The following is a 27,648-nucleotide window of genomic DNA, read 5'->3' as shown; positions in this document are numbered from 1 at the left end:
CAAAGATTATTCCAACTGTTACAGTGATGTCTACACTGAGGAAGAGGCCAGGCTATCACAGGGAATCCTCATCAACAGCTGACTTCCAGATGCGTGATGTATGTGACCAGTCTAACGCAGCAGAGGATGCTTACACAGAATTCTTCAGTAGAAAGATCTTGCTTATCCAGTGTCTAGCAAAGCACCATCATAGTTTATCCCTGCCCTTCAGATGAAAATGAATACTGGATAGAATGTTAAAAATCTTTTCCATGTGCCAGGCTCTACTCCTAAGTGTTCATCACTTAACTCATTTAATCCTCCCCACTCTACGAAGCAGCTGCTGTGATCCTTCTGGTTTCTAGCTGTGGAAACTGAAGATCATTGTTGGCATATGTGTGCACGATGTGATAATAAAGGCCTTGCTTAAAGAAGAATGGTACAATCTACTGGAAAGGCTGAGTTCTTCCCCAATTATAGGGAAGCCTTGTAGTAGAGAAATTGAAGATTAAGAAATTTAAAAATATTCATAAGAGTTTTCATGAATTCATATCTCAACTCTATTTTATCTCATACATTTTTTTTCTGTAAAATTCACTTAATTCAAGTCAGGAATAAAGCATAACCTAGAGGCACTAGTGATGACTTGTTTATTATTTGCCTTAATAATGATGCATATGGCTAGACTCTCTTCCCTCCCTCCCTCCTCCCCTCCTTCTTTTTTTCTTTTCTTCCTTTTTGATGGTTAGTGGGATGTGAACTAAGGAAGGGCTTTGTGCTTACCAAGCAAGCATGCAACACCAAGATGCTATGCATAGTTTGATCTTTGAGATAAAGTCTCATAAAAGCTCTTGGCTGACCTCAAATCATGATCCTCCTATCTCTAGCCCCTTCCTAGCAGAGATTACAGGCCTTAACCACTGTGTCTGCACTCTCTCTCCCTGCCATTTGTAGCCTTACAAGCATCTGCTTTGTTGCAGATGCTAATCATGGGATGCGTTGGTAGTTCTGCACTGACTACTGACCCTGGCTCGCTGACCTCCCCCGCCTAACTTTAGACACAGAAAAGTTAGGGACTTCAATGCTTGAGATGAGTCATTTCTTCACCTGTTTCACATTGGAGCAGGCAATCCTCATCCCTTCTCAGTGCTCTTGGCAATGTCTTGGTCCCTCTTGCGTGTCTCAACTTCTTCCATCCTGGCATATTTCTTCAAGAGCTGAGCCTAAGTCCCTGCTGTCCTTCCCTTCAACTGTTTATCTTTCTTTACAAAAAATCCCTTTTCATTGCTTCTCTGACATCCACCCAGGCTCCTCCCCTCCCTGTTGTCAGCAGTATAGATGGCTTCAGTTTGTACAGTCGAGAACCAGCATATTCTTCAGGATTAAAGATGTATACAAAATGCATTTATACACCCTATGATTTTACTTCAAAGATTTGGGTATGAGATGAGGGGCATTTTGGAACTTGGGCTCAGAGAGAGGGCTAGTCTGTAATCCTGTTCTTCCTTAACTTAGGGTGGCAATTTACAGGAAAAGTTAAGCTCCTGCTTTGAAGTGACCCACCTACTTCAAATCCTAGTTCTGTGGCTTCCTAGGTGCTAATGAATAAACTGCATCAATGCCTGATTGCACCAGTTTAAAGCAGGAAAGCATTGATTCCTAAACTCATAGACTTGGCTTGAGGATTAAGTGAGATCAGCATTTATATGTAAACTACCACCTGGCACACGATGAGCTCTTAATATCTGCAAACTGTTATTATCATGTGGCTTTAGGCACATTACCTAATCGCTCTTATTATCCCCACTTTACCAAGGAGGAAAATTAGATGAATGGTACCTTCCTTAAAAACTCATTTTGAGGATTAATTAAGATAATGCTTATAAATACCAAACACAATATCTGACACAAGAGTTTCTCAATACCCACTAGCATTTATCATCATAATTGCATGTATTCTTCCAAATATTTCCACAGATGAATCCCTCACAACTTCCACCCTCTCTTGCTCCCAAATAAACCCCACAAAACATTCGCATCTTGTATTTCTTGGCTTGGTATAATGGTGTGCAAGTTCCTTACATTGATATTTTTTTTGCAGAATTGGGGCTTGGGGTTTTAAGGTGAAGGGTCTCATTGCTTCCCCTTGGTACTGTCAACTTGTTTCCTGGTGAGATTCTGCGGCCTGGAGTCACAGTAGTTCAGGGATGTTTGCACTAAGTTAGGAAGTGAAAATTCTAACAAGTCCCTTGTTAGCAGAGGTGACACAGAGTCCAGATAGCAATAATTAAGGGTGTCTAGCTAAGGAAGGAGATAGTTCAGGATGCCTAGTGACATTTATGGCTGTCACAACTGCAAGGATGCTATTGCATGTAGAAGAGGTCAGAGACACCACTAAATGTTCTACAGGGCATAGCAGAGCCCCTCCCACCCGCAACCCAACAAAAATACCTAGTTAAAAAACATTCACATTGCTAACTCTCCTGAGACCCCTGAGGTTAATGCTGACTATACTTCAGAAAGTGGACAGTGGCTTTTCTTGGCCTGAGGGAGAGTCGGGGGGGAGAGAGGAACAAAGCAAGAAAGGGAGGGAAGGAAAAAAAAACATGGAGAAAGATAATTAGGGTTCCTGCCCCTAGGAAGCTTACTGTCTGATGGGCTGTGTATTAGTAAGATTTGTTCTATTTATAACTGATGGTATAAGGAAATAATTTATGAATGCCCTCTTAAACAAAGGCTCTCTGTGGGCTTGTATCTGCAAGCATGCTGCAAAATTGGGAAGTTGGTGTGGGGTTAGGAAATGAGTGGACTCTGGGCTGTATACCTTCAGTCTAGGCGCCTCATTTCTTTTCTTCTTTGATCTTTGTATTTTGGGTGTATGTTTGTGGCATACTGTGTGTGTGTGTCTGTCTCTCTTCTTTTACTCCTTTTCCTGTCTCTGTGTAACATTGTCCGGTCTTCCTTTGTCTGTCTATACATTTTCATCACACCCAGTCCTTCCATAAAACTGGAAACTTTCTTCTGTGACCAAAGAAGACAACCTTTTCCTTTCTGTTCCAGTTGTAAGAATCCAGATGATGTCATCTAAATTGTTCTAGATGTCTTGTTTGTGTAATCAAAATGTTTCATGACAGTGCAGAATCATAGGACATTGTGGTAATTAGAGGAAAAGGCTACTGCAAAGATTGGCCAGCCTAGTCAAAAGGTCAAAAGCACATGATTTGAGTTAGGTAGAAGAGATCCTTGCAGGATAGAGAATGAAAAGGATACTAAACAGGCTGAAACCACTATTAAGCCAAGAACAACTGAAGAGGAAGAAAAAAACCAAAATACTGATCATGATGATCAAGATATTCAATTCTCCAAAAATGTGAAGAAGAGAGGTGCGTGTGAGCTATATCGACCACAGGAGGTTTTCAGAAGGACTTGATTCTTGGTTTCAGCCTTGAAGTTGTGCAGGAGTTTAGAGAGATAAAAGGTCATGGGTAGAAGAGTAGTTTCTATGCTTGCTTTATTGGTGTGTTTGCTGTAAGTTCCTAGGAGACAAGAACTTTCTTCCTTTGTTTATAGAGCATAGCATCTAATTGTAGTCACCACGGCTCCAACTGGGTTTGTGCTGCCCTGCCAGGGACCTGGGGAGAGGATAGAACAAGAGAACACCAGAGAATCCTCTAATCCTGAAGACAAGCAACCCACTTGTAAAGACACAATGAGGCTGCAGAGCAGAGGAGGTGTTAATATAGTCCCTTCTGGTGCTCTCGGTCTTCCTTGTGTCTGACTTCAATCAAGAGCCAGTTTGAATGCAGGCATCTTCAAGGTAAATTGGATTGCTTCTTGAAAGGCACACAGGGAGCACATAATATGTACTCGCCATGTGTCTTGTCAGTGGTTCAAAAACGAACAAAGACAGTCTTCTCTACAGAAATGAATTAGCACTTGCATGAGGGGTATGCTTGAGCCTTCTAATGAAGTAAGTACTGCTGCTCAGACTTGGATGCACAGGGGGAAATTCCCTGGGAGTTTAAAACAATTAACTGAGGCTGTGGTCTAATGCTCACAGGTGTTGGCTTTATTGGTCCCATAAGAGATATGGACAACTGGGTTTTTCAGTGTCTGAGTGTTTCTCACGAGCAGGCAGTTTGGAGAAGGAAAGCAGGGATGCTATGGGAACAGAAAAAGCACACCTTCATGAGAGGAAGGAATTTTGCTGGATGGACAAAGCCAAGTGAGCCTGAAGGAGAGGTAGAAGTTGGCTGGACAAGAAATGGGCAGGGAGATGAAAAGCACATTGGAGTTACCTCTGGATCAGGAAGTCAGAATGGCTTTCTCTTTCTGGCCTACTTCCTATGTGACTCCAGATGAACATAACTTCCTCATGACTCAGGCTCTCTTCCAGACAAATTTGACTGATGATGTCTGTACTTGCCATAAGGGTTTCTTCTAGGATCCCATGAGGTAGATAAACAGAAAGGTAGTATAACAGAACTTGTTAAGAAAAACCAATCACTAAGGAAATGCCTCATTTATTTAGCTTTCCTGGGAAAAGCAGTATTGTCTACAAGTGAGCTTCTCAGAGACCTGAACTTTTACCTTTCAAGATACAACCATTTTAGTTAATTAGCAGAGATTAATTATTTCAAATGGTTTCATTGTGGCATTTCTATATAGTGTGTATTATACTTTGATCAAATTCACCTTTTCTATTGCTCTCCCTTAACCATTCCTTTCTTTCTCTCTAGTTGTTACAATTTTAAATGGGTTTCATTATTTTGTTTTCATGCATGCATGAAAGGTTTTATTGTATTCCTCACCCCTCCAATTAACATCTCTTATTTCCTCTCCTCTCCCACTCAACAATACTCTTAGTACATCTATGTCAAGACAAGATCATTCTATTTTAACCAACACAAAGTCATTTTTTTATCTTCCCTAAAGTATTTCAGTTGCAGCTAGATTTTCTTCAACAAAGAAACATGGATACCGTAATCCCTCCTTTCTTTTTTGTATGTCTTCAGCTCCACAGGCTCAGTATGAGACACTGAACTGTATGCACCATAGGATAGTAACATCCTAGGGCACTGAGAAGTGTAGGGATTTATGGTATGGGAAATTGGGTTTGAGTCCTGAGATTTTGAGTTCTTTTTTTCTTTTCTTTTCTTTTTCTATTTCGTTCTTGCTATCTAGGAATCAGTCATCAAATCTTGCCATTATGTATTCACTGTTTCACACGTGTTGTTTCTTACCCATTAGAGATTGGAAAACCAGAAAACCAATCTTATTAAAATGCTGTTGAAAATAATAGTAAATGGACCAATCGCAGAGAATGGTTCAGGTGCTGTCTGGCTAGAGTTGGTGTATCTTGGCACCTGTATTTAACTCTCTGAGTCTGACACTGGCCTTAAAGCAGGATACAGCTGCCTGGGCTTTCCATGTGGAAGGTCAGAAGTCTTTAAGGGTGCTTTTTAGGTATTCTCAGCTTTCACTCCTACCTATTGGTCAGAGACTTTTTATGATTTCTTTGCCCAATTACAGAATTAAAGAATTTTGTCTTTGTCAAACAGGCTTTGAATGTTTTGTGCCCAATAGTTATTTGTAAGGAAGGTTATATAAAAGGTAGATAGGTCAAATTAGGAAGGCACACACTGAAGCCAACAGAAGAAAATGGTAGAGAATTCTGCTCCACACAAGAGAGTACAGGAAGGACACGTGTTGGAAGTAGGGCTTGGGATATAGCTCAGTGATAGAGCACCAGACCACGTTGCATAAGTCCCTGGGCTCTGTTTCCAGTGTCCATAGAGGGAGGTGAGAGAAGAAGGTCAAATTGAGGTGACAGATGGAAGACCATGGGGATAAAGAACCTCTGTTAAAATGCAACAGAGTAGAGAAGGGTCAGGGACAGAGATATAGAGCAGCATCATAGTGGACTCTGTGTAGTTCAGGTTGTTGGCTTTCTAGGTGACTTTACCCTAGGACTTATCCAATGTGATTCTTGCGGGTGGCCCCCAGAGCTACCAGTGGCTGTAGTCTTTTGGCCCCCATAGTACAAGCAGAATTTTATTTTAAATGATGGATTTCTGAGTAATAACCCCAAATGCTTCCTTCCCACTTTGCTGGCTGATATCCTGGTCTTTGCTGAGCCTGTCTTTCCCTTCCTTCCACAGGTCAGTGGCTGGACTGGATAAGGAAGCGGACCTGGTGCACATGGAAGTGAGGACTGCAGATGGATGTGAGTGCTGCTGCAGGACAGGCTAAGTCCAGCATTGCTGCCTGAGGGTCTCTCTCCTCCCCCAATTTGCATTTTAATGACTTGGGAAGATGAAAAACCCTGAACTCCATTACTGCCATATCCATCCTTGTTTCTCCACGGTGGGGGGGAGGGAGAGAGAGAGGGTGGGGGAGAAAGGGGGGAGAGAGAGAGAGACTTCCAGCCTCAAGGGAGTCATTGCATTGAAATAAACCCTCAGGAATAAATTTTCTGGGGATGTGAGTTAGTGTAATGAATTTTGAGGCTCCCATTAGTAATTTCCTTAGCAGTTTTGGTTCAAAAACTGGCATCCATACCTAGTCTAGTCTTTTACATTCCCATGGTGAATTGCAGAGGCCATTTTCTTTAATAAACCCCTTTCTATGGTCAAGCTTATCAGAAAACACAAAGGGAAATTATTCCATCTGACAGGTATTAGGGATGCCCTACTATGTGCCAGGCATTGTTCTAGGTCTTAGAGATACAGTGGCAAACAAGATTTGTATTCTCTCTGGAAATAAAGGGCTCTATTCTAACAGTAGAACTCCAAGATTTTAAACATTATAGCTGTGTACATGCCACATAGCATTCGTCCTTCCCAGAAAGAATTGTACGTGTAGGGCTTTCCAGAATTGAAAGAAAAATAAAATCAGCCTAAATAAAAATCTATGCAAACATAGTTAGCATCTCTTGGGTGCAAAAGAAAGCCAGATAGTGTGATGGAGTTGAACTGTAAGTACAGAAGAATAAGTACCTGCCTGTGAGTTGAGGTTTTAACCTCTTTGGCCTGTTACTTCTTCTGTGATCTGAAAATATTTCTTTTTTATATATATTTTTTATTGTAATTAATAAAAGGGTTACATGATATTTGCCAAATAGAAGGTGCATTAATTCACATATATTGATACCCTTTCACTTACCTCACAAGGTTCTGGGTTAATCAAATAGAAAAGGGAAGTTAGAGTAACTACAAAATGGAGTAGATTCTATTTTTACCTAGTTGTGGGCATTACTGTATCATTCAAGAATACACTAAATAACACTGCATGTGCTTTATCTGGGGAAAATGGTTGTGAGGTCAATCACAGATGCCAATATAGAAGCACACATTTGGGGATGGGGATTTCTTTTCATTTCCCTTCTTTTTATTTCTAGAAATATTAGAAGGCAAACATCATTTGTTACTGTATGTTTAGCGCTCTGCCTCTCTCCCTTCCTCCCTCTGTTTTTTCCTAATTTCTCTCAGTTAATATTTAAATGACTAATTTCTGAGGCAGGCAGGGTATAGTCCATATTCTTTGTTTTTTATTTTTCAACAGAAAAAGCAATTATGGATTTAAGAGTGTTAAGTCTCATACTTATTGTTCCTGCTCTCCTGGATGGTGGAGTTGTCTGATCTGACTGTAATCATACAACTTGATGCTGAGAAGCAAAGGAGCTGTGGAAGGTAGCAGGGGTGATAAGCAGGAAGACAAGAGGAAAGCAGGGAGATGGTCTTGAAAATGATCAAGTCAGTTTTCAGTACAACCCAGCTTTGGCTTTGCTTCCATTCTGAACTTGTAAAGCCACATATAGAATCCCTGCTGGCCATAGCATCTTAGAAATGGTGGACATGTGGTAAGGTGGTCTTTCTTCCTGCCTGGTAAAGGAACCTCATCTTGCAGAGCTCTGATGGCTCCTACTGAGCTCTCAGAGACCAGATTTGGGGCATATCGTTTTCTATTTCTGGACAGCAACTCTTGATTTTTAAATTTCTTACGTTAAGTGTACATTTACGTTCTAAGAGTTCAAGAATTCTGACCAGAAATTAAGATTCAAGGATGAAAAATGCAAAACACAGACAACACTCTCTGGCCTCCTGCAGGAATTCCAGAGTCAAGGAAGAAAATAGAAAGAAATTAAAAATAGAAACATAACAGGAACAAATGTCATGTCATGCTCTGCACTCTGGTTATGGTAATAGTATACATTAGTTCTGTTTTCTAGCTTTTTAATTCAGTTTTTCAGCAGAGAACCAGCTTTTCTCTTAGTGCATTGGCCCATACCCCACTCTATGTAAAATGTGCACATAGACTTCTGAATGACTTGGAATGATTTATTTTACATACCACAATGGAATGCATGGCAACCTTCCTTGTGGTATGCAGAGAATGCTTTCTTACACCCAGACACTCACTGACTCTGCACCTCTGTCCTTAGATCATTGCGGACATCTGTTAAATATAGTTTACTTTCTCTTTTTAGAGCATGGTGGCTTAAATTCAAATTTGCCCAAATTAATGAAACTAGTTAGTGGTAGAAGAGAAAATGCAATAACAACAACAACAAAAACCCTCTTAGAAAAGTAAAAGTACAAGGGAACCCCTGATCAAAAACAAACTGTAAGATTCTACAGTTAACATCATGTTAATAATTAATAATATCATGTTAATTTCTTGGTTTCCTTGAATGCCCAATTAAAGCCTTACTCACTGAAATAAAGCAAGAAAGCTAAAAGACAATCTGCCCAGATTGATAACTATTTCTTCCTTAATATGGATAACAGTAGCCATTTAATCACATGTGGTCATGTGAAGTATAGAGTCATGGAAATATACTGTGCAAATTGAGGTGTTCCTTTAAATGTGAGCTATCTACCAGGTTTCACAGATTACCTAAGATAAAGGATGAAAAAAATTGCCTTTTAAAGTGTTTGTCATTTGCAGGACAGAATTATTATATTTAGGGGGCGGGATATGTGGCTCAAATTAAACATACTACATTGAGTTTCACTTTTCTATTTACTTTATAAATATTCCTTTGGTAAATTTAAAGGATTATTCATGGCTTCCATCTCTGGTCTCTCAGCTCTTCTCTAGGCAGTCCTGGAATATCAGCACTATATCCCAGTATGGCACTGACAGCCCAGTCACTAATGGCTGAGTCCCACAGCCTGGAGCAACCCTAGTAATAAGCTGGTCCCACTTCTCATTTAGATGTAGGAAATCTCTCCTATGATCCCATTCTTGTTTAACTCTTTGGAAGTCAGACATCCAGATGAAACTAAAAGCACTGAGTCATCCTTTGTATCAGCAGAGTTTAAGCAAGACAGACCCAACGGATCGACAGTGTAAATCTGTTTCTACAGTGGGATTCAGACAAAGTATGTTTTTTCTTCCTTTGTCATCTGGAAATTATCTTTGAATATCTCCTGTGTGTTCTCTCTTTTTCTACTTGGCACAGTTACCAAGATTCAGGTAAAGGCATCCAATTGAGTAGCAGTAGTATACCCCCTCCCACATACACACGCTCCACTCAAGGGATAATTCAGTAACAGAATGAAAAGCATCTACTTGGAGACATGAGTTGAAAGTTTAACTCTCTTGTTCAGAAAGTATTTGTAACTCCTTCATCTAGTGCATTATGTATCTAAAATACTAATAAGCATAGGAAGTGTTTTAATAATTCACCTTTTTATCAGCTCCCTAGCAAAGAGAGAACCCCAAAATCGTACAGGCTACTCTTTGATAGAGTGTTATTTCAGTGGAAATTGTTGCACACAAGTCAGATTAGTGTCTTGTAGAAACAATGCTATAAACCAAACAGAACATGGGCAAAACATTTAAACACCTACCCATTCTGAAATTTTAGAGTCAAAGCCCATATCATGTACTTCACCATTCCTTCTGTTTGTCCCATCACTGGCTTACATCAGTCACAGATTTCCTTTCTAAGTCAAGGCAGAACCTAACACTTTTTAATGGAGAATTCCAGGGCAACATCGATAATCAAATGAGCTTGCCATACAAGGCAAAACGATTAGCTTTGCAGACTAAAACTCCAGGATCCAGAAATAGATTCTTGATTCCTAAAGGACCTCAGATTATTGATTAGCTCAATGATTTTCAACCTGTACAACTCAGAGCTGTAGCAGCTCTTGAAGAACTCTGAGACCCAATATGAAGATAAGAACACCCGACTGCTTGCTTTCAGTTCTTTTCCTAAATTCCATGTCAAGAAGACAGGATACTGAATGGTTTTCAATTTAAAAAAAAGATTTTGGATTGTAAAATAGGAAACAAGTAAGAGTTTTTCAAGTGGCAGTCATTTGGATCATCACAGTGAACCACAAACAGGAGCTAACGTAAATGTGGGTTCTAGTCTAATTCTCAGCATGATTTTCCTCCTGTGTTTCAAATAACATATGAGTTAGGAATCATGGATTGCATTCCACATTGCCTGAATTCAAATCTCAGCTCCATCATATCATTTGCCCAAGTTGCTATTGTTCTGCGCCTCAATTTTGTCATGTCTTACCTGGGAATGATTATTGGGTTGTTTTAGAAATCAAATAAATGATTGCATGTCACTTCTAGAATAGTAGAAAACACTTGAGCACTTGAATATGCTGTTACCATCATCATCATCATCATCATTATAGCTTTTATCATTATATTGTTATCATTGTCCCATCTTCTTACATTATCATATTATTATCATACTCAGAGTCAGACTATTTGGAAGGCAGAATAGAAAAAGTCTTGAATAATGCCCTAAAGTATTCAAGATGATTATGATTCGTAAATGTCTATACATTTTCCAGATTGTCCTCGGCTGGAATTCTTCTTGGTGGTATTAAAATTTTCATAAAAGTTTAAAGCCATAGGTGCAACTGAAGGAAAGAAAACTGCCTTTTAGTGTTTGTTGCTTTTGTCTGTGCTTCTCATCCATGACATTGCCAGTGATCACTTATTCATTTCCAGCAATGTCATACCCTGTGGTTTGCCTTATGCCTGCAGATAAGTTAGTTCCACATCCCAGTCATGGAAACTGAGGGTGTGGAATTGCACAACTTCAGACTTACCCTGAATATACTTGTTTTTACTTATTTGCGTTTGAGAGTTGATGCTGTTATTTAAAATCAACAGCTCCTGGGTATTTCTCGAAGAACAGACCTGAAGAGCTGAATTTGCTTTTTGTTCACAATATTAATTCACTAGTTCAATTTCTGAAGTGTGTACATTACCCAAAGGGCTGGGCATTGGGCAAATCATGGAATATTCTTTTTCTCTGAGGTGACAAGAGGTGGGATATCTAGGAAGTTTGAATATTTAATCATCTCAAAAGGAGAATACAATCAAAGTCACCATGTAACTCCACAGAACAAAAATGTATAGGCTTTTTAATGTAATTTAATTCAGTTTAACTAGTATTTACTGGAACTTTACTAAGTCAACCTGTAGAGAGGAAAAGATGCCTAATACTTCTCCCCTGATAGTGAAGAGATAGCACTGGGAAAGTTTTGGTCCAGCCCAAATGGACTTTTCATCGGAATTTATTAATATAGAACTAAAAAAAATATAGAAGCGGATATTGTTACTGTATCTGACTTTGGTACCTGGTATATTGTATATATGTTTAATTGCTTTTTTGAAATAGGGAAGGGAAGGGAAAGGGGGAGAACAAAATGATTGGGAAGGGATGGAAACAGTCCAGATGCCCTACTGCAGATGAATGGATACAGAAATTGTGGTGTATATATATATATATATATATATATACATGGAATATATATATATATATATATATATATGGAATTTTACATAGCCAACAGACAAGTTAAAATAATGGCATTTGCAGGGAAGTGGATGAATCTAGAGCAAATCATGTTGAGTGAGACAAGCCAAGACCAAAGGAACAAAAGGCGCATGGTATCCTTAATATGTGGCTATTAGATCTAAACAGTACAAGAGCGAGGACTCAATATTTGCTTACCCAAAGCTATGGACATGGTACTGAATATATAAACACAACTACATAGACATAAAAATCTATGACTCTATAGACATAATGTTTTATTACATAGATTAATATGTATCTATGACATACAAACCCTCAGCCTAGTTTTAATTATGATCTAAAAATCTAAGTGCCAGTGATTATATATAGAGATTCCTTTCTTGAATACTTGTTTGTTAAACATGTCATTTGAAATAGGATGTAAAAATCAGTTGATAAATTCTTTAATAAAAAAGTATAAATAAAAAATATACAAGAAATAATGCACTTACTACTTAAGGAATGTAACTGTAACCCCGCTTTACATTATCCTGACAATAAAAAAGTAAAAATAAATATAGAAACTGCTTTCCTGAGCACTACACCCACCCTTGCAACAGAGGCCAAGGCTATTGCATTGTCTTGGTTTCTCAGTTCTTTGAGCAATTCCTATCCAACCCATTTCCCAAATTACAGTCATTTTTGAATATGTTATTTCCATCATTGACCTAGCAATCTTCAGAGAATGAGAACTAATGCTCTCTCTTTGCTAGAATGGCACAGCGTGTCTGACATTTGTACTTCTTTGTGCTTTGATCTTATACCAAACAAATGAATCTGACCATTGGAGATAGCGTTTCTCATAATATGAAACCCTCCGTAATAACGTGTATAGTTAGGAATGTTACCTTCCTCCCTAAACATCCCCCTACAGTAGAGTCAATTATTTCCAGAGTTCTTAAGCCAATCCTTGTGTGACGATACAGATCCTTTGACTTTTAGAATTGTGTGTTATCTTAGCTATTTGGAAGTATGAGAGGGGAAGGTGTGTGGTACCAATCCAGTCTGGCAAGAAATGTCCATGAGATTCCATCTCAATAGAAGAAGCTAGGCAAAAAGTTGGACCTGCATGAATTATCAGGTGCAATGGGAAGTTGAATATAGCAGGATTGTAGTCCGAGTTGACACAGGCAGGAAGCAAAAGGTAGGGCTAGCGGTATGGCCCAGTGGTAGAAGGTCAACTTAAAACTACCTAAAAAGCATAGTCCTAACTTCAAATCCTTATACTGTAAAAAAATGTGGAAGATTTCTTTTACATTTAGAAATATGTTAATCAAGATGGTTTTTTTTTCCTCCCATAAGGGCATTTAAACAAGGTCTTCTGCAGTCTGTTCTTTCAAGTTTTGAATTTGAGTATTTTCACAGATGTGGAGAGAAAAAGAGTTATTCAAGAATAATAATGACACACATCAATCCACTAGCATGTAATCATGCAGTGGCTTCCTGGAATGTAGCCTATATAATCTTGTATATTTTTCATTCTCTTTAGAAGGCAATCCCTTCTCATTCGAAATACCTCCCAATCCAGAGTACATTCAAGAACGACCTCTTTTTTGAATATCTTCTCTATTTTTCCATCTCAGACAGACTTTTCCTGATCCACAGTGATGTAACTCAAAATATATTTTGGTTAGAGGATCCTAAATATCATCGTCTCTTGACACTTGTCATTAATCTAGAACATTAACCTGTTATTAATTGAGTAAATGGAGAGACACTGAGGGTTAATTCTTTTTCTTTCTCTTCTTAATAAACATATATCTAACATTTGTTGAAATTTTTGCAATGTATTCAACAGTATGCTAAGCATATTTTCATGCATAATCTTGGTTAATCCTAGCAACAATTCTTGGAGACACATGTTAAATTGTCTGGTCCACACTGCAGTTAACATAGAGTAAGTCTGAGATTTGAATTCAATGTTAGTAATTTATATTTGAGACCTCTTTTGACTTTAAAGCTTGAATTTAATGGTGTTCCCTGCTCACCTTCCTCCTGACTCTCCACCACTTCTGCTTGGTGGCTACACTCTCCTGATATTTCAGCCTCCCTATATTCCCTCTATTTTGGTACCAAAATATGGTACCATGGGTTATCTCAGGCAGTGGAAACCAAACTTATTATCATATCCCTGGGTTTTGAGAAAAAAGAAAAAGAAAAAGAATACATGAGTTCAGCTAAAGACTGACTTTAGGTAGATTTTGGAAACTCATTTTAGGGCTACTGCCTTGTTAAACTGGGCCTTTTGGTACCATGCTAGGTGGTGGCAGAGAGATTGCCAAAATTTAGCATGAGTTTGGCCCAGTATCTCACCCACAGGGTAAGGGTTTATGAAAATGTTGATATTGTTTAGAGCAGCCTTGAACACACTTGATTCTTTTCTCAATGTATTCAAATGAGAGGGTGAATAGTAAAAAGCTAGAGAAAACAGGTCAGTGTTCAAATGCTTCCAAGTATGCATCTTTCCTTGCTGGTGTAAGCCATTTTCTGAGACACTGGCTGACAAGAAGGTCTCTGGTTGTCATGTCAACACTTGCGGTTTCTTTACCTGTATTTGCTGTGGCTTTTTACTATGCTTTAGTGCGTTATTCTAAGAGCAGATTAGTAAATTTGTATACATCCAAACATTTCCCTGGTGGGCAGGAAATTGCTCTAAAGCTCACCATGAGCTTCAAGCCTTCTCTTCTTCTCTCAGAGGGAAGTGGAAAGTCAGGCACAGATACTCATTGTTTTCCCTGTGAACTCAAAGACAAAAAGAAAGGGACAGAATGCTGGGCATATTGGTTTTCCCACAGGGTCTAAGCCTGTTTGGGAAAACTAAACCAAACCAAAACACAACAGAACAAACAAAACATTTCTATCTACTCTCAGGATAAAATTACAGAGAAGTGATGGGAAATAATTGGTCCTAGATCTCATTTGGAGCTCAAGTCTTATTTGGCCTGACAATATTGGCCTGTATTCTATCAAAATTTCAAATTAGATATCAGTTATTATGAATCAGGAAATTGTTGAGCAAAACAGTAAAATATTTAGCACTGGTTAAAAACTCAGAGAAACCTATACTCACGGGTCAGCGATGACCTGCAGTAGAGTCTCAGATTCCCCTTTCAGGAGCCAAGCAGTTGCCCTTTTGTATTAATAATAACCGCTATGGCTCATTGTTGCTTAGCACTGAGCCTGTGTGCCAGGCACCACTGCTCGTCAGTGCATCTCATTCCCTTTCTTTTGTTTTTGGGAATGGTGGTGGTTAATAGGAGTATAGGGATTTAAACTCTTGATACATGCTTCCAGCCTTCATTTCACTTTTTATATGATTTGCCGGGTGTCCTAGGCATTTGAGTTTATTAGCTTACTTATCAAAGGCCTCCTATCCTGTAGACAGATATTTAGGCCTTGTCTCAGGTGTCGGGACTTGTTCATGGTTACGACACTGGGGCTTGGATCTATTCAGCTTCTAAACCTATACACATAAACTCCTGGTTTGAAATCAGTGTCAGTGGCAACACAGATAACAAAACTGTGTTCCAAATGGTACAGGTAATAGCAAGAAGAGAAAATATTCTGGAAATGTTTCAGAGACAGACTTGTTCAGGTTGAGGTTTAGGAACAAACTGAATTGTATAGGATATGGAAGAAAGAAAAGCTAAAGTCATAAGCCCCTGGACATGTGATAGGACTGCTAACGGAAAGAATAAAGTCGATATTAGTCATGAGTGAATCATTGATTCATAGTTATCAGAGGAAATAGACTCTACTCCAATATGGGCATTCAAGAAGTTGAAATTTATAGCACATAATTTGTTTCTCATCAAGATGTGGTTTTTATTAAATTAGTATCATGAGTAAATTAATGTAGATAAGTAAATTATAGCTAGCTATGTAAATATGAGTAAGCCCCTTTCTAGACAGCAAAGTTTCTTTGGATACACAGTCTCCGTTTCATTCAGTGCTGTACTCCTAGATTCTCCAACAAGACCTGATACAAAGTATGTATGCAAGAAATGATCAACTCAGTGAACTAATCATTAATTTAATCTATTCATATTTTAAGCTTAAGCATTATAAAATTTTGTTTATTTAAGCCATTGTCCTTTATCTCATTGCTTACAACTCTTCTGTTCAATCTGATACCTATGTATGCAGGTTCATATGCAAAATAGCACCTATATTATCAGATGTATACAGTGATGTATATGTTTTTATTGCTGGTCCTGGAGCTTGAACTCAGGGCCTGGGTGCTGTCCCTGAGCTTGTTTTTACTGAAGGATAGTGTTCTACCATTTTAGCCATAGCCTCACTTTCAACTTATTCTGAGTGGATTACTGGAGCTAAGTGCCTCATGGACTTTCCTGCAGGGCAGGATTTGAAACACAGTCCTCAGACCTGAGACTTCTGAGTAGCTAGGATTACAGGTGTGAATCACTAGCACCAGTAGCGTATGGTATTTTCTTTTAGTTTCATTTTATTTTATTGTAAAGATGACATCAAAGGGGTTACAATTACATAGGTAAGGTAATGCATATTTGTTGTATACAGGATTTAATGATAAAGATTTGCCTACCTTTTTGTTCTGATCATTGGGTTTCAACTTTGGGCCTGGGCTCTGTTCAGCTTTTTGCTTGAAGCTCTAACACTTGAGCCACAGGGCCACATCTGGATTTTTTTGAGTAGCATTGAAGATAAGCATTTCACAAACTTTCCTGCCTAGGCTGGCTTCAAACCAGGACCCTCAGATCTCAGCTCCCTGAGTAGCTAGGATGACAGGCATGAACCACTAACATCTGGAAAATTCTCCTACATATTATTTTTTTGCCAGTCCTGGACTTGAGCTCAGGGCCTGAGCACTGTCCTTGGATGTCCTCAAGGCTAGAACCCTATCACTTGAGCCTCAGCACCACTTTCAACTTTTTCTTTTTTTTCTTCTATGTATGTGGTACTGAGGAATTGATCCCGGGTCTTAGTGCATGCTAGGCAAGCACTCTACCACTAGGCCAAGCTCCCAGACCCTAAATTTGCCTACTTATAATCCTAAATAAATCTCTACTTTTCATTTTGACTGTTTTATAACCTCGTGAAATTATCCATTTTTCAAACAATTTGTAAAACAAATTCTTTATAAATTACCTGTAGGTTCTTTTTTTTAAGAACCAACAATGACCAAATGAACTGACTTTCCTGGACAACCTGTAGTCATAGAATGCTTTTTAGCATCAAGGCTTTCTCTCTTGTTCAGCTATCTTTGCTGCCACATATTTTATGGACTTTCTAAAGGGTTGCAAGGTAGTCAGTCGTTGATATTTCAGAACGTTTTACCAGTGCTAATACGTGTTTTGTAAATTCTAGATAAGTAATAAGTGAATTCATATAACTCTAACTCTCTGTACTTCATTAAGTCCATTCCTTTCCTCCAAAATAATCATAACTAATTTTTATATGCAAACTTGGAAGTATTTATCCATTCAGTTATAGTACAGGCATACATATCTACACAGACAAGGGCTTAGTAAGACATAAATTGGATCATAGCATATGTAATCCTAAGTAATTTCTTAAAGGTGGCAGAGCAATGCCTCTTGGAAAAATTATATCAATGTGTATGTGTCTACCTAATCTTTTAATTACAGCATGGCATTCTGTCATATGGATCTCAGCTTATTTAAATGTTGTTTAATTCATGGACATTTAGCCTGTTTTCAGTTTTTCATTGCTTTGAATAATGCCATAATGAACATCTTTGCCTTTCCTCCTTGTGAAAATATATGAATCTTTCTGTAGAAAACATCCCTTGAATTAGAATTGCTGGTGTATAAAATATGCACATGTAAAATTCTGATAGCTACTTTAAATTTGCTCTTCCTTAAAAGCTAAACCAATTTACTCTATTGCCAATAGGATGTGAGATTAACTCTTTCTCCACTCCTGTGCCTAAAGTAGTAGCAATTGGCAATTCATCTGGTAATAATTTCAAGCTCTGTGGACAAGAAAGTGGAATAGCATTGTTATTCTAATTCATATCACTGATTCTTCATAAAATAGATTTTTGTGTTTGACTGGGGGCTTGATTTCCCATGTTCTGTTGTTCTCTGCATTTTCAGATGCTCACTACCTTACCTGCAGGATCCAGGAATGTGCAGAGACAACCCGGAGTGGCCCCTTTGCCAGATCTATTGATGTCAGCTCCCTGGTTGTCCAAGATGAGTATATCTTCATTCAGGTGAGTGTAAACCGTTCCTTTCACGGTAGTAACCAAATGTGCTATGTGAAGTCAGCTGCTGGCTATGAAAACACAGATGGTTTCCCTGAGGTTAAGAAACTGTGGAACTGGGAATTGGGGCTTTGTCTCTCCTTCACTTTGAGGGGGTCCAATGTTTGGTGGTACCCCAGACTTCTGCTTCAAGATGAAATCTTATGGCCCACAAATTGTTGGTAGTCCACTGAATCCTTCAGCTGGATAACCATTTCATGATAATGGAGTTGTCTTGACATGATTAGGTCCTGGGCTGAGGTTTAAGGTTATTTAAAGTCAGATGTCTAATGGGCTTTGACGTTAAGTAATTCATCAATGCCATGTTCTATTTCTGTCTAAACTGACTTGTCTAACTTGGGAAGAAGTCTCCAATACATTAGGCCTTTCTAAGATTTTCCTTCTGAAAATGTTGAGAACTCAGTAAATCTTTTCCTCTTTTTTCAGTAGGGACTACACCCTCAAGTTAACGACCAAAACCCTTTTACTCACAGAACTCTGATCTTTAGAGGAAATCAGATGTAAATCACATTTTGAGTAAAGGAAACTTTCGTTTAGGTTTTGAGTTTTGTGGTTTCTATATACTGGAAGAAGGTGTGAAATAGAACAAAGATGAGGACACATAAAAAGTTATATGCCACTGATGCGTGTGTGTGTGAGTGTGTGTGTGTGTGTGTGTTTTAAATGAAAATCAACATTTGACAACATCCTTGGCTTTCTAGCTTGCATTTTCATTATTCTGTCCTTTTCTTTTTCTTTTTTGTGGGTCATGGGGCTTGAACTCGGCCTGGACATTGTCCCCGAGCTTTTCAGCTCAAGGCTAACTCTTCCCTTGAGTCAAGCCCCTCTTCTCATTTTCTAGAGGTTAATTGGAGATAAGAGTCCCAGGTCCTTTTGTGCCCAGACTGGCTTTGAACTTTGATCCTAAGATCTCAGTCTCCTGAATAGCTAAGATTACAGGCACAAGGCATCACACCCGGTTCCTTTATCCTCAATTGTTTTACATACTTTTTCCATGTGAAATCTAACTTGAATGTCTCTATGAGTTTTCTCAGATTGAAATACCTGAACATCCTCTGCCTGAGGGCTTTAAGTTACTAACCATTTCATTCCTCTAAGGCATTCTGTGCACTTTCTAGCTCCATCTACCTCATCTTCCTTATGAGGTAATCTCCATCTATCTTTATAGCTCTATGGCCTACATAAAAGTGTAAAATTCTATATAGTGTAAAAATTTTTACCCAGAGAGTACGAAAAATACCTTATACCTTGATTAGGTTTCATATTCTTGGCCCTACCCATATGTATTTGTGAATCCAAGGTTCTCAGTGAATTCTTGGTATGCAGATGGCTTTTAAATGTCATAGTTACTCCTTTCTAAAACTTACTTGTGTGGTATTTTGTGGTCTAGGAAAATATAGGATAAGCAGCCAGACCCCTGAAAATCAGCTTCAAAAACAGAAATAGGAAGTATCTTTGGCTTAAAATATCTTGTTTCTCAGCTTGAGCCAATGCCAGAATCTCAGGATTTTTTTTTAAAATAAGGGTTGGCAGGTATATTGAACACATACCTGGCAAAATACATGGTGCTAGTCAGTGCTGTTGGCATTTCCCATAAATTTCCCCTTTTTGTGCTTGATCTGCTGCACGTTCAACCCAGGACTCACTTCCTGAGCGTTCCCATGGATTTGGGTACCATATCCATTTTCCCGGGACTATAAATTCATGAGTGAACCATGATCTCCTTTATACACTCCATGTATGTATATCTAGTAGCCATCTCAGCATCCCAGCATGGATGACCCACAGAGGGGGAAAAATAAACAAACCCAACAACTCTGTATGTGCCTTTAAAGCTTAACCTGATAATAATAATAATATGTATTATGATATAATATATACAACATAGTGTATATGTCTGTATAATGTATATTATATTTTACATGTATGATATATATTCTGTATATAACATCTATGAAGTTAGTCAGTATAAGTGACTCAATGCTGCTAAATTGAATAATCTAGAGCCTAAACTAAGATTGCTCTTGGGTATTTCTTGGGTATTTCTTTACACTCTGTTTCAATTATGGTCCACATGAATGTTATTTTCTCTTTCTTTTCTTTTTCTTTCTTTCTTTTTCTTTTCTTCTTTCCTAGCTACCTTCTTTTTCTTTTCTTTTTGTCAGTCCTGTGGCTTGAAATCTGTCCTGGAAACTGTCCCTGAGCACTTCAGCTCAAGGCTAACAGCCTACTCCTTGAATCACAGTGCCACTTCGGTTTTCTAGTGGTTAATTGGAGATAAGAGCCTCACAGAATTTAGTGCCTGGGCTGGTTTTGAACTGCGATCCTGGATCTCAGCCTCCTGAGCAGCTAGGAATATGGGCATGAGCCACCACACCTGGCTCTTTCTTTCTATTAAAGATTTAAAACAAAAAAGCTTGAAGCATGGGAATGATTTATGTATTAACCAATCCTGTTGCCCTTTCCTTTCTTGAATACTAATACTGTGTATAATAAGGATCATGGCATAATGATTTCTGGGAATTATGATTTAAATTATAGAACATTCAGGTATTTTTTTCTATGTGTTTCACAGTTTTCTATAATTCTGCAGGCAAATATCCAGGTTATTTCTCTCACATTTTGTATTAGCACCAATTATCTGTCACAAGAGAAATTCATTTCAACATATTCATGTATGCATACAATGTACTGTAATGAGACTTAAATCTCTCTGTCATTCTCCCTTGTCCCCCTACTTACTTTCCAAACAAGACTTCCTTATATGTTATGCTAGAAGCAAATGAAAGTGTTTCTTGACCTAAGAACATGTCGCTCAAAGCCAATGGCTGGCAGTTGTTGTTTTTTTTTTTTTTTAGACTGTTTCTTGTGCTCTTTGCTGTGTAAATTTGAGCTACACTACCATTGCAACTCTGCTAAGTATTTCATGGGCTCCTGGAGTGATTATATTTGGCTTTCTTTTTGAGTTTCAGTGGTATTGTAGTTTGAAGTGAGGGTCTTGTGCTTGCTAGATAAGTGCACTTCCATTTGCTCAGGACAAAGGCAAAGCCCTAAAGAACAGTTCTTGAGACATGTTGCTGTGTGATTGTTTGGCATCTTTTTATCCTCCACTATCATTTGTTTATCTAACCGAAAAAATACATTAAAAATGTAAATTTGTCACTATGAATGATCAGGGTGTCTATTGACTTCATTGAGCAATGGGTCAGGGACAGTGAGTGAAAGACATAGTCATTTGTGCTCACCCTCCCTTTTGTCCCCTGAGCCTACATGGAGATTGGAAGGGACTACTTAGAAATGAGAGGTTGAGTTCAGTAGCTGAGGTAAGAGATTGTGACTGAGTTTGAAAATTGGAAGTTGTTTTTTTTTTTAACGAATTGATCACATATTGAAATGGCAAAATTGAAGTCATCCAAAAAATGAGCAATTCTGAAATGTTAGATCTGTATTAACCCTCTTTTATGCTTTATCATCATCTCATTATCTTTCAGAATATAAAGTTGGTGTTCTATTCTCTTTCTATGAAATTCTACTTCATTATCTTCTTAAATATGACCCGGTGAAGCTATTCTGAAAGACTCTTCCCTTTAGAAATCTGTTTTTTGTTTTTGCTTTTGTTTTTTTCTCATTTCCTTTATTTTCTGGGCAGGGGATGGAGGTATTTTGTTTACTCTTAATAATGAAGTCTTTATAGTTGAATACTAATTTTTTATGTAGGCCTTGTGATTGTCTCCATGTACCTTCCCCTCCCAAGTGAATACAAATCTTATCTAAAAGTATTATTTTCTTCATTTCTAATTTCTGAGGATCCTATGACTTTTCAAAATACACATTTTCATCTACACTGGTGGACTGCTCAGGTCTATCATCCTAGCTGATCAGGAGACTCTAGTTAAAAAAGGCTGTGACTAGAGGTGTGGCTTAAGTGGTAAAGTGGCAGTTTTAAGCAAAAAACAAAACAACAACAACAACAAAAATGAGAGCAAGGCCCTGAGATCAAGCCACAGAACTAACACACACACACACACACACACACACACACACACACACACACACACACACACACATACACACACATACTTTATTTTGTTTAACTTGCTTTAACTATCTGCCTTTAGAACCCAGGATGCATATAGGGACCACAAACACAAAAGGGAAATAACATTTCATCCTGCCACAAATTTGAATTTGAGCAAAGTGATATAAAACAGTTTTATACTATCATTAAATGAGTCCATGTCCCAGCCCATTTTAACATTTTTCTTTGCTTTCACATCTTTTCAGAGTTTTGCTAGGTATTATTTTACATTTTTTGTTGTCTCAACATTCTTTACCTAGACTTTAAGTCTTCTAAGTCTTACCTTACAGAAGGTGTCTCTTTCTCACAAGGTTAATTTCAATCATTTTCATGGACTAACCATTTTTATTTTTGATATAGAATCATGTTTTCTGTTATTTGTTTTTCCATTCCTTTCACTCTCACTTCACTGAATTATTTTGATCATTCATGCACTGTTTTATTTTATTGCTATCTTGTGCACTTGTATTTTACCTACTTTGGGGACCCGAATTCTTCAGGTGACAAGCTACTCATCCACAAGAAACACGTACTAGCCACAGATCAGGTCTCTATGTCCTCTTATTAGATGTCCTCCTGTGTTCTTAGTGAAGTTCCATGACTCAAGATGTTTTTCTCTAAATATATTCTTCTCCTGATGCAGGGCCTCTCAGAATACTATCTATGTGCTTCCTTCTCACATGCGTTGTATTACATGGTTAAGTTTTCATTAGCTATAGAGCCTGCATTTTTCTATCTTGTTTTGCTTATTTCTCTGGATGACTGATAAGAAAAGGAGAAAACACTGGCATTATATGGCTATTTAAATCCTTTTAGAAGTTCTTTTCATATATTTCCTGAAAAGTTGCAGTAGCTTGCTAACTGATCAGCTTGACCCAAATCACCACACCAATCCCAATCCATTTACAACATTACTTCCAAACTTACAGATTCAAAACAAAAGTCAATGTTCCTATCATTGGTAGCTCTTCATCACCAACAGGGTAAAATCCAATTCCTTAGGGTTGCCTACAAGAGTCTCTACTATGACCTATGGACCCCCAGCAGCCTCATGAGAATTCTTACACACTATTGTTCTTCCTATACTTCCTTATTTTATTATATCCTTCAATAAAAAGAGACCAGTTTAGTCTCTAAGAATACGCCATGATATTCCTTATCTTATACAACTGTCTTGTATTCTCTTTTTGTTAAGTGTGTCCTTTTACCAGATAAACTGACATGCTCAATTGAGATCAACGCAGCCACAGTGCTGACTGACTGCTTATGCATTTGTATTATATCTCCCCAGCTAGGTCTGTAAACTCTAAGAACAGGACAATGTCTTATTCATCTTTGTTTCCCCTGCACTTAGCATAATGACTGGTACTCAATAAATGTTTGTCGAACTCAACTGAACAGAGAAGATAAGGCACTATCCTTATTTTCAGGGAGTATAGCTAGTTATCTCTTTCAAGCAAGGAAATCTTGTGTCTGCAGCTAACAATATGAGACAACTTTGGGTAATTGACAATTGCTCTCTGCATAAGCAATGCCCATGAGTAGAATGGCTGTGAGTTTTTATAAGACAGCTGTCCAGGAATTACCCAATGTGTTATTCGGTGCCTTTTTTATCTTCATTCATTTAAATATATTAAAATACATTCATCCCCATGGGAACTTTGACAACTAAATAATTATACAGTGTGATGAGAGCTGTATTGGTGGGAAGCACACATTGCTTGGGGTGGGAAGGAGAGCTCTTCACGCTGCCTGCAAGGAGGGTCAGGGCTGGCCTTGTGCAGGGAAGGCAGGAGAGCCAGTGAGACGCACAGGGATGAAGATCACTCTGTTCCTGGGAGACAGGGGTACCCGTAGGCCATGCGAGGAAAGTCAAAGGATTCGATAACCAGTACCTCTCTATCTGAAGCCATTTGTATCTGTGATAAGGAATAGACTGTCAGGAAGATATGCCAGCCATTTTTCCCAAGAGGTTCAATTTCTCTATTTCCCTTCATTGAATCCAGATGATATTTCTGTTTCTTTATGCAACTGCTCTGAGTTTCTCTATGGAGAGCCCAGAAATAATGTTTGTGTTGATTTTAGTGACTACCCGATATTAATTTCCATAGTACTCTTATTTTTTCCATCTCTTTTTCCTCTGACATTTGTGATTTTGTTTCGATGTATGTTTGATTGAGTTCAAGCTAGCCTCAAATTCATGATCCTCTTGTTTCATATGCTAAAGTGCTGCAAGTACAGATATATGTAATCATCTCCTACCATTCTATTAATTGATTGCTTTCTCTAATTATTCTTACTATTACTGTTTATTTGTATATGTTCATTTTTAAACTATTGAAAAACAATCTAAAATAATTGACTGAAGTATGATTTTTTTCCTTGTAAGGAAGTATGACATTAGAAAATTGAAATGTGAGTCAGGAAAATCTGTTGAAAAGTTATGATTCATACATTGGTGATTAATATGGGCCTGTAAAGCAAGGACAGGGCAAGATCCCTCATTCTATTCATTGAACTAAAGCTGCCTCTGAAGGCTTTCTCAATGCAGAAAACTTACAAACCAGCAGCAAGTTCTCTTTCAGAGTTTAAACCTACAGATTCATCCATACAGACAGTAGTCAATTCACCTTGACTACCATCTAACAAAGAATAATCCTTGGAAGACACAGACGTGGCAACAAATTCTTGTAATCTTGGCCCTCAGAAGGCTGAGGCAGGAAGATTAGGGCCAGTTGGGCTATACAGTGATTCGGTAGCATAGTTAGGTCCTATCTTGAAAAAAATGAACAACAACAACAACAAAATTAATGGCCTAAGGGAAGTCTGTATAAGAAGAATGAGATGCCACCATAAATAAATGAATAAATAAATAGACTACTAAAGTTGTGAATTGAATATTAGAGCATTTGTCTAAGAAGCAATCTGGAGTTCCATCTCCTATATCAGGAACAAAAACAAAGTAGCAAAGAAGAATCTTCAAGAGAAGTTACATAAAATGGTGTTGAGAACTGAGTCTAACATTTCCAGGGAGTATCTCCAAGCTGGACCTTCGATATTATATTTTGCTGAAGGGTGTTTTCTCTCCCTTACCACTGACTTTGAAATCAGACCCTTGTATGATTTCTTTTATCCCTCCTATCAGAGCGACTACATTTGAATCATGACATTTAAGAACTTTCTCCTACTTAATTTTTCTCTCTTTCTCAAACATTTATCTCTTACATTTGATTTTAGTGCTAACGGAGATGTGAACTTTTGTCAACCATATTTTCTGCATGCCATGAGGCTTTTCTGTCGATTTTACAGAGTCTCAAGAAAACTTATCTCAGGAACATCCAACAGAAGAGCAGCCACTGCTGGGGAAGATACATTTATTATATATTATATAAATTATATACTACATTACATATATAATGTATATAATATATGTGTATATACCTATATGTACATATATGTATATATACACATATATAATATTATAGATTATTCCCTAGACAAAATAAAATCATTTTGGGGAAGATATCTTCCTTTGCATGTTTATTGCACATGATTCAGGATTAGCCAAGAAATGGGAACCACTAAAGTGTCCATTAACTGATAAATGATTACAAAAAGTTTGGTGCATATACACAATGGAATAGCATTCAGCCATAGAGAGAACAGAATCCTGCCATTTGCAATAATGTGAAAGCAACTGGAGATCATTATGTTACGTGAAATGAGTCAGAAAGACATAGACACAGGAAGACAAGTACCATATGTTCTCACTCCTATGTGGCATCTACAGAAGTGGATTTCTTGCAAGTAGAGAGTCAAGGGGTAGTTCCTGGGGAGGAAACGATGCTGAGAGATTGATTCCTAGGAACCAAATGATACTGAGACTGGAATACAAAATTTTGGTTAGCTATTGCACCTTAAGTGATTATAGATGATAATAATGTACTGCCCATGTCAGAAGCCAGAAGAAAAATCTTTTGAAATACTTTCATCATGAAAAAAGATTCATGTTTTAGAAGATAGATGTTCTGATTCGAGTGTTAGGTAATATATCCGTGTAACAAACATCATACATTATTCCATAAACTTGTACAAATTTTATGTTTTTAAATACCATTTTAAAAATAAACTATTTGCTTCCGGGAGTTTGGACTAGAGGGAGAATGCTTGCCTAGCATGCTCGAAGACCCAGGTTCGATTCCTCAGCACCACATACATAGAAAAAAGCTAGAAGTGATGCTGTGGCTCAAGTGGTAGAGCACTAGCCTTGAAAAAGCACAAGGACAGTGCTCAGGCCCTGAGCTCAAGCCCCAGGACTGGCAAAAAATAAATAAAAAATAAAAATAAACTGAAAAATGGAAGGTTTGCAAGAATTGGCCTGCAGACTTCTTAGCATACTTTACACAATGCAATGCCAACTTTGTTTGTTTGCTGTATTGGATTTTTAATACTCTTTCATTTGACAGAAAGATGCCAGTGTTGACAAATATTTGGAAACCATTGACTTTTTGTAGCCTTACTTGCTCTCTGGGTCAAAGATCACATTTTTTTATGTGTAGATAAGGAATAACCCACTGGGAATTCAGGTGAATTCCAGGCCCATATCTTTTCTCTGCCTGTATAAGAGAGTAGAGGGTATGTGTTTATTGAATAAATTTTTAACCAGGCATGAATCAATACATACAAATGCATGTGCATTTGAATGCAGAGTTTAAATAATCAAAATCTCAAATTGCTTCTAAATAATGATATGCATTCATTAAATTAATTAACAACACTCTTCCCAAGGGCATTAATTTTGCATGAAAATTGTGTCATCTCTCATTTGCTTCTGTAAAGGAAAGCTGTCTCCATAGTTGATATAATTCCACTTTCTTGCTAATCCTCTGTCCTATATGAGGGATGCAAACCACAGCCACAGCTTCAGCAATAGAGACACCCCAAAGGTTCTACCTTCACCTTATATTTTCCTACCGTTGGAGAATTAAGGTGACTACCTGGAGGCTTTACTTGAGGGGCTCCATGTTGGTCACATGATCCCTGCTATTGAGTGAGCTGAACTGGGGGATACATGGGAATCTGTGAGGTTTGTTGATCTGTCAATGCCTTTTCTGTGCAGGGGACCCAGCATTCTATAGTGAAATCAAAAGGGGTTAATCGTTGCCAAAATTATTTTGCTTTAATTGGGAAGAACCTGCCGAAAAGGCCTCTATGCTACAAAGAGAAGAAAGAAATAACAGGCTTTCTCCTGTAGGGCTAGGGAAAGCTGAGTTGCTTTCTGTTCTAAGCCAAGATGGTTGAAAATTTTGTCATTTCCCCTTATGGTATTGCGTTGAGTGTGTTTATCTCTCAGAAGAGACTTGAACAACAGTAGAAACAAAATTCCTTCTGTTATATGATTCATACACTGGATCCTAAGGCTTGTGACACAGAAATGAGAATAGAGTCTGTCCCAAGTATTAGATGACACTAACATACTGT

General features: G+C 38.0%; 1 protein-coding gene across 1 annotated transcript in view; it reads left to right on the top strand.

The window, feature by feature from the left end:
• Sorcs3 (sortilin related VPS10 domain containing receptor 3) overlaps positions 1 to 27,648 on the top strand; it is a 380,666-nt gene that overhangs the window by 223,222 nt on the left and 129,796 nt on the right. The window contains exons 6-7 of the mRNA XM_090345517.1: positions 6,141 to 6,205; positions 17,920 to 18,038. Coding sequence (XP_090201643.1) covers positions 6,141 to 6,205; positions 17,920 to 18,038 — 184 coding nt within the window. The remainder of the gene's footprint in view (positions 1 to 6,140; positions 6,206 to 17,919; positions 18,039 to 27,648) is intronic.

This window comes from Megascapheus bottae, chromosome 15 (genome assembly GCF_031878675.1).
Source record: "Megascapheus bottae isolate mThoBot1 chromosome 15, mThoBot2.hap1, whole genome shotgun sequence".
NCBI lineage: Eukaryota > Metazoa > Chordata > Mammalia > Rodentia > Geomyidae > Megascapheus > Megascapheus bottae.
This window is presented reverse-complemented; position numbering and strand designations above follow the sequence as displayed.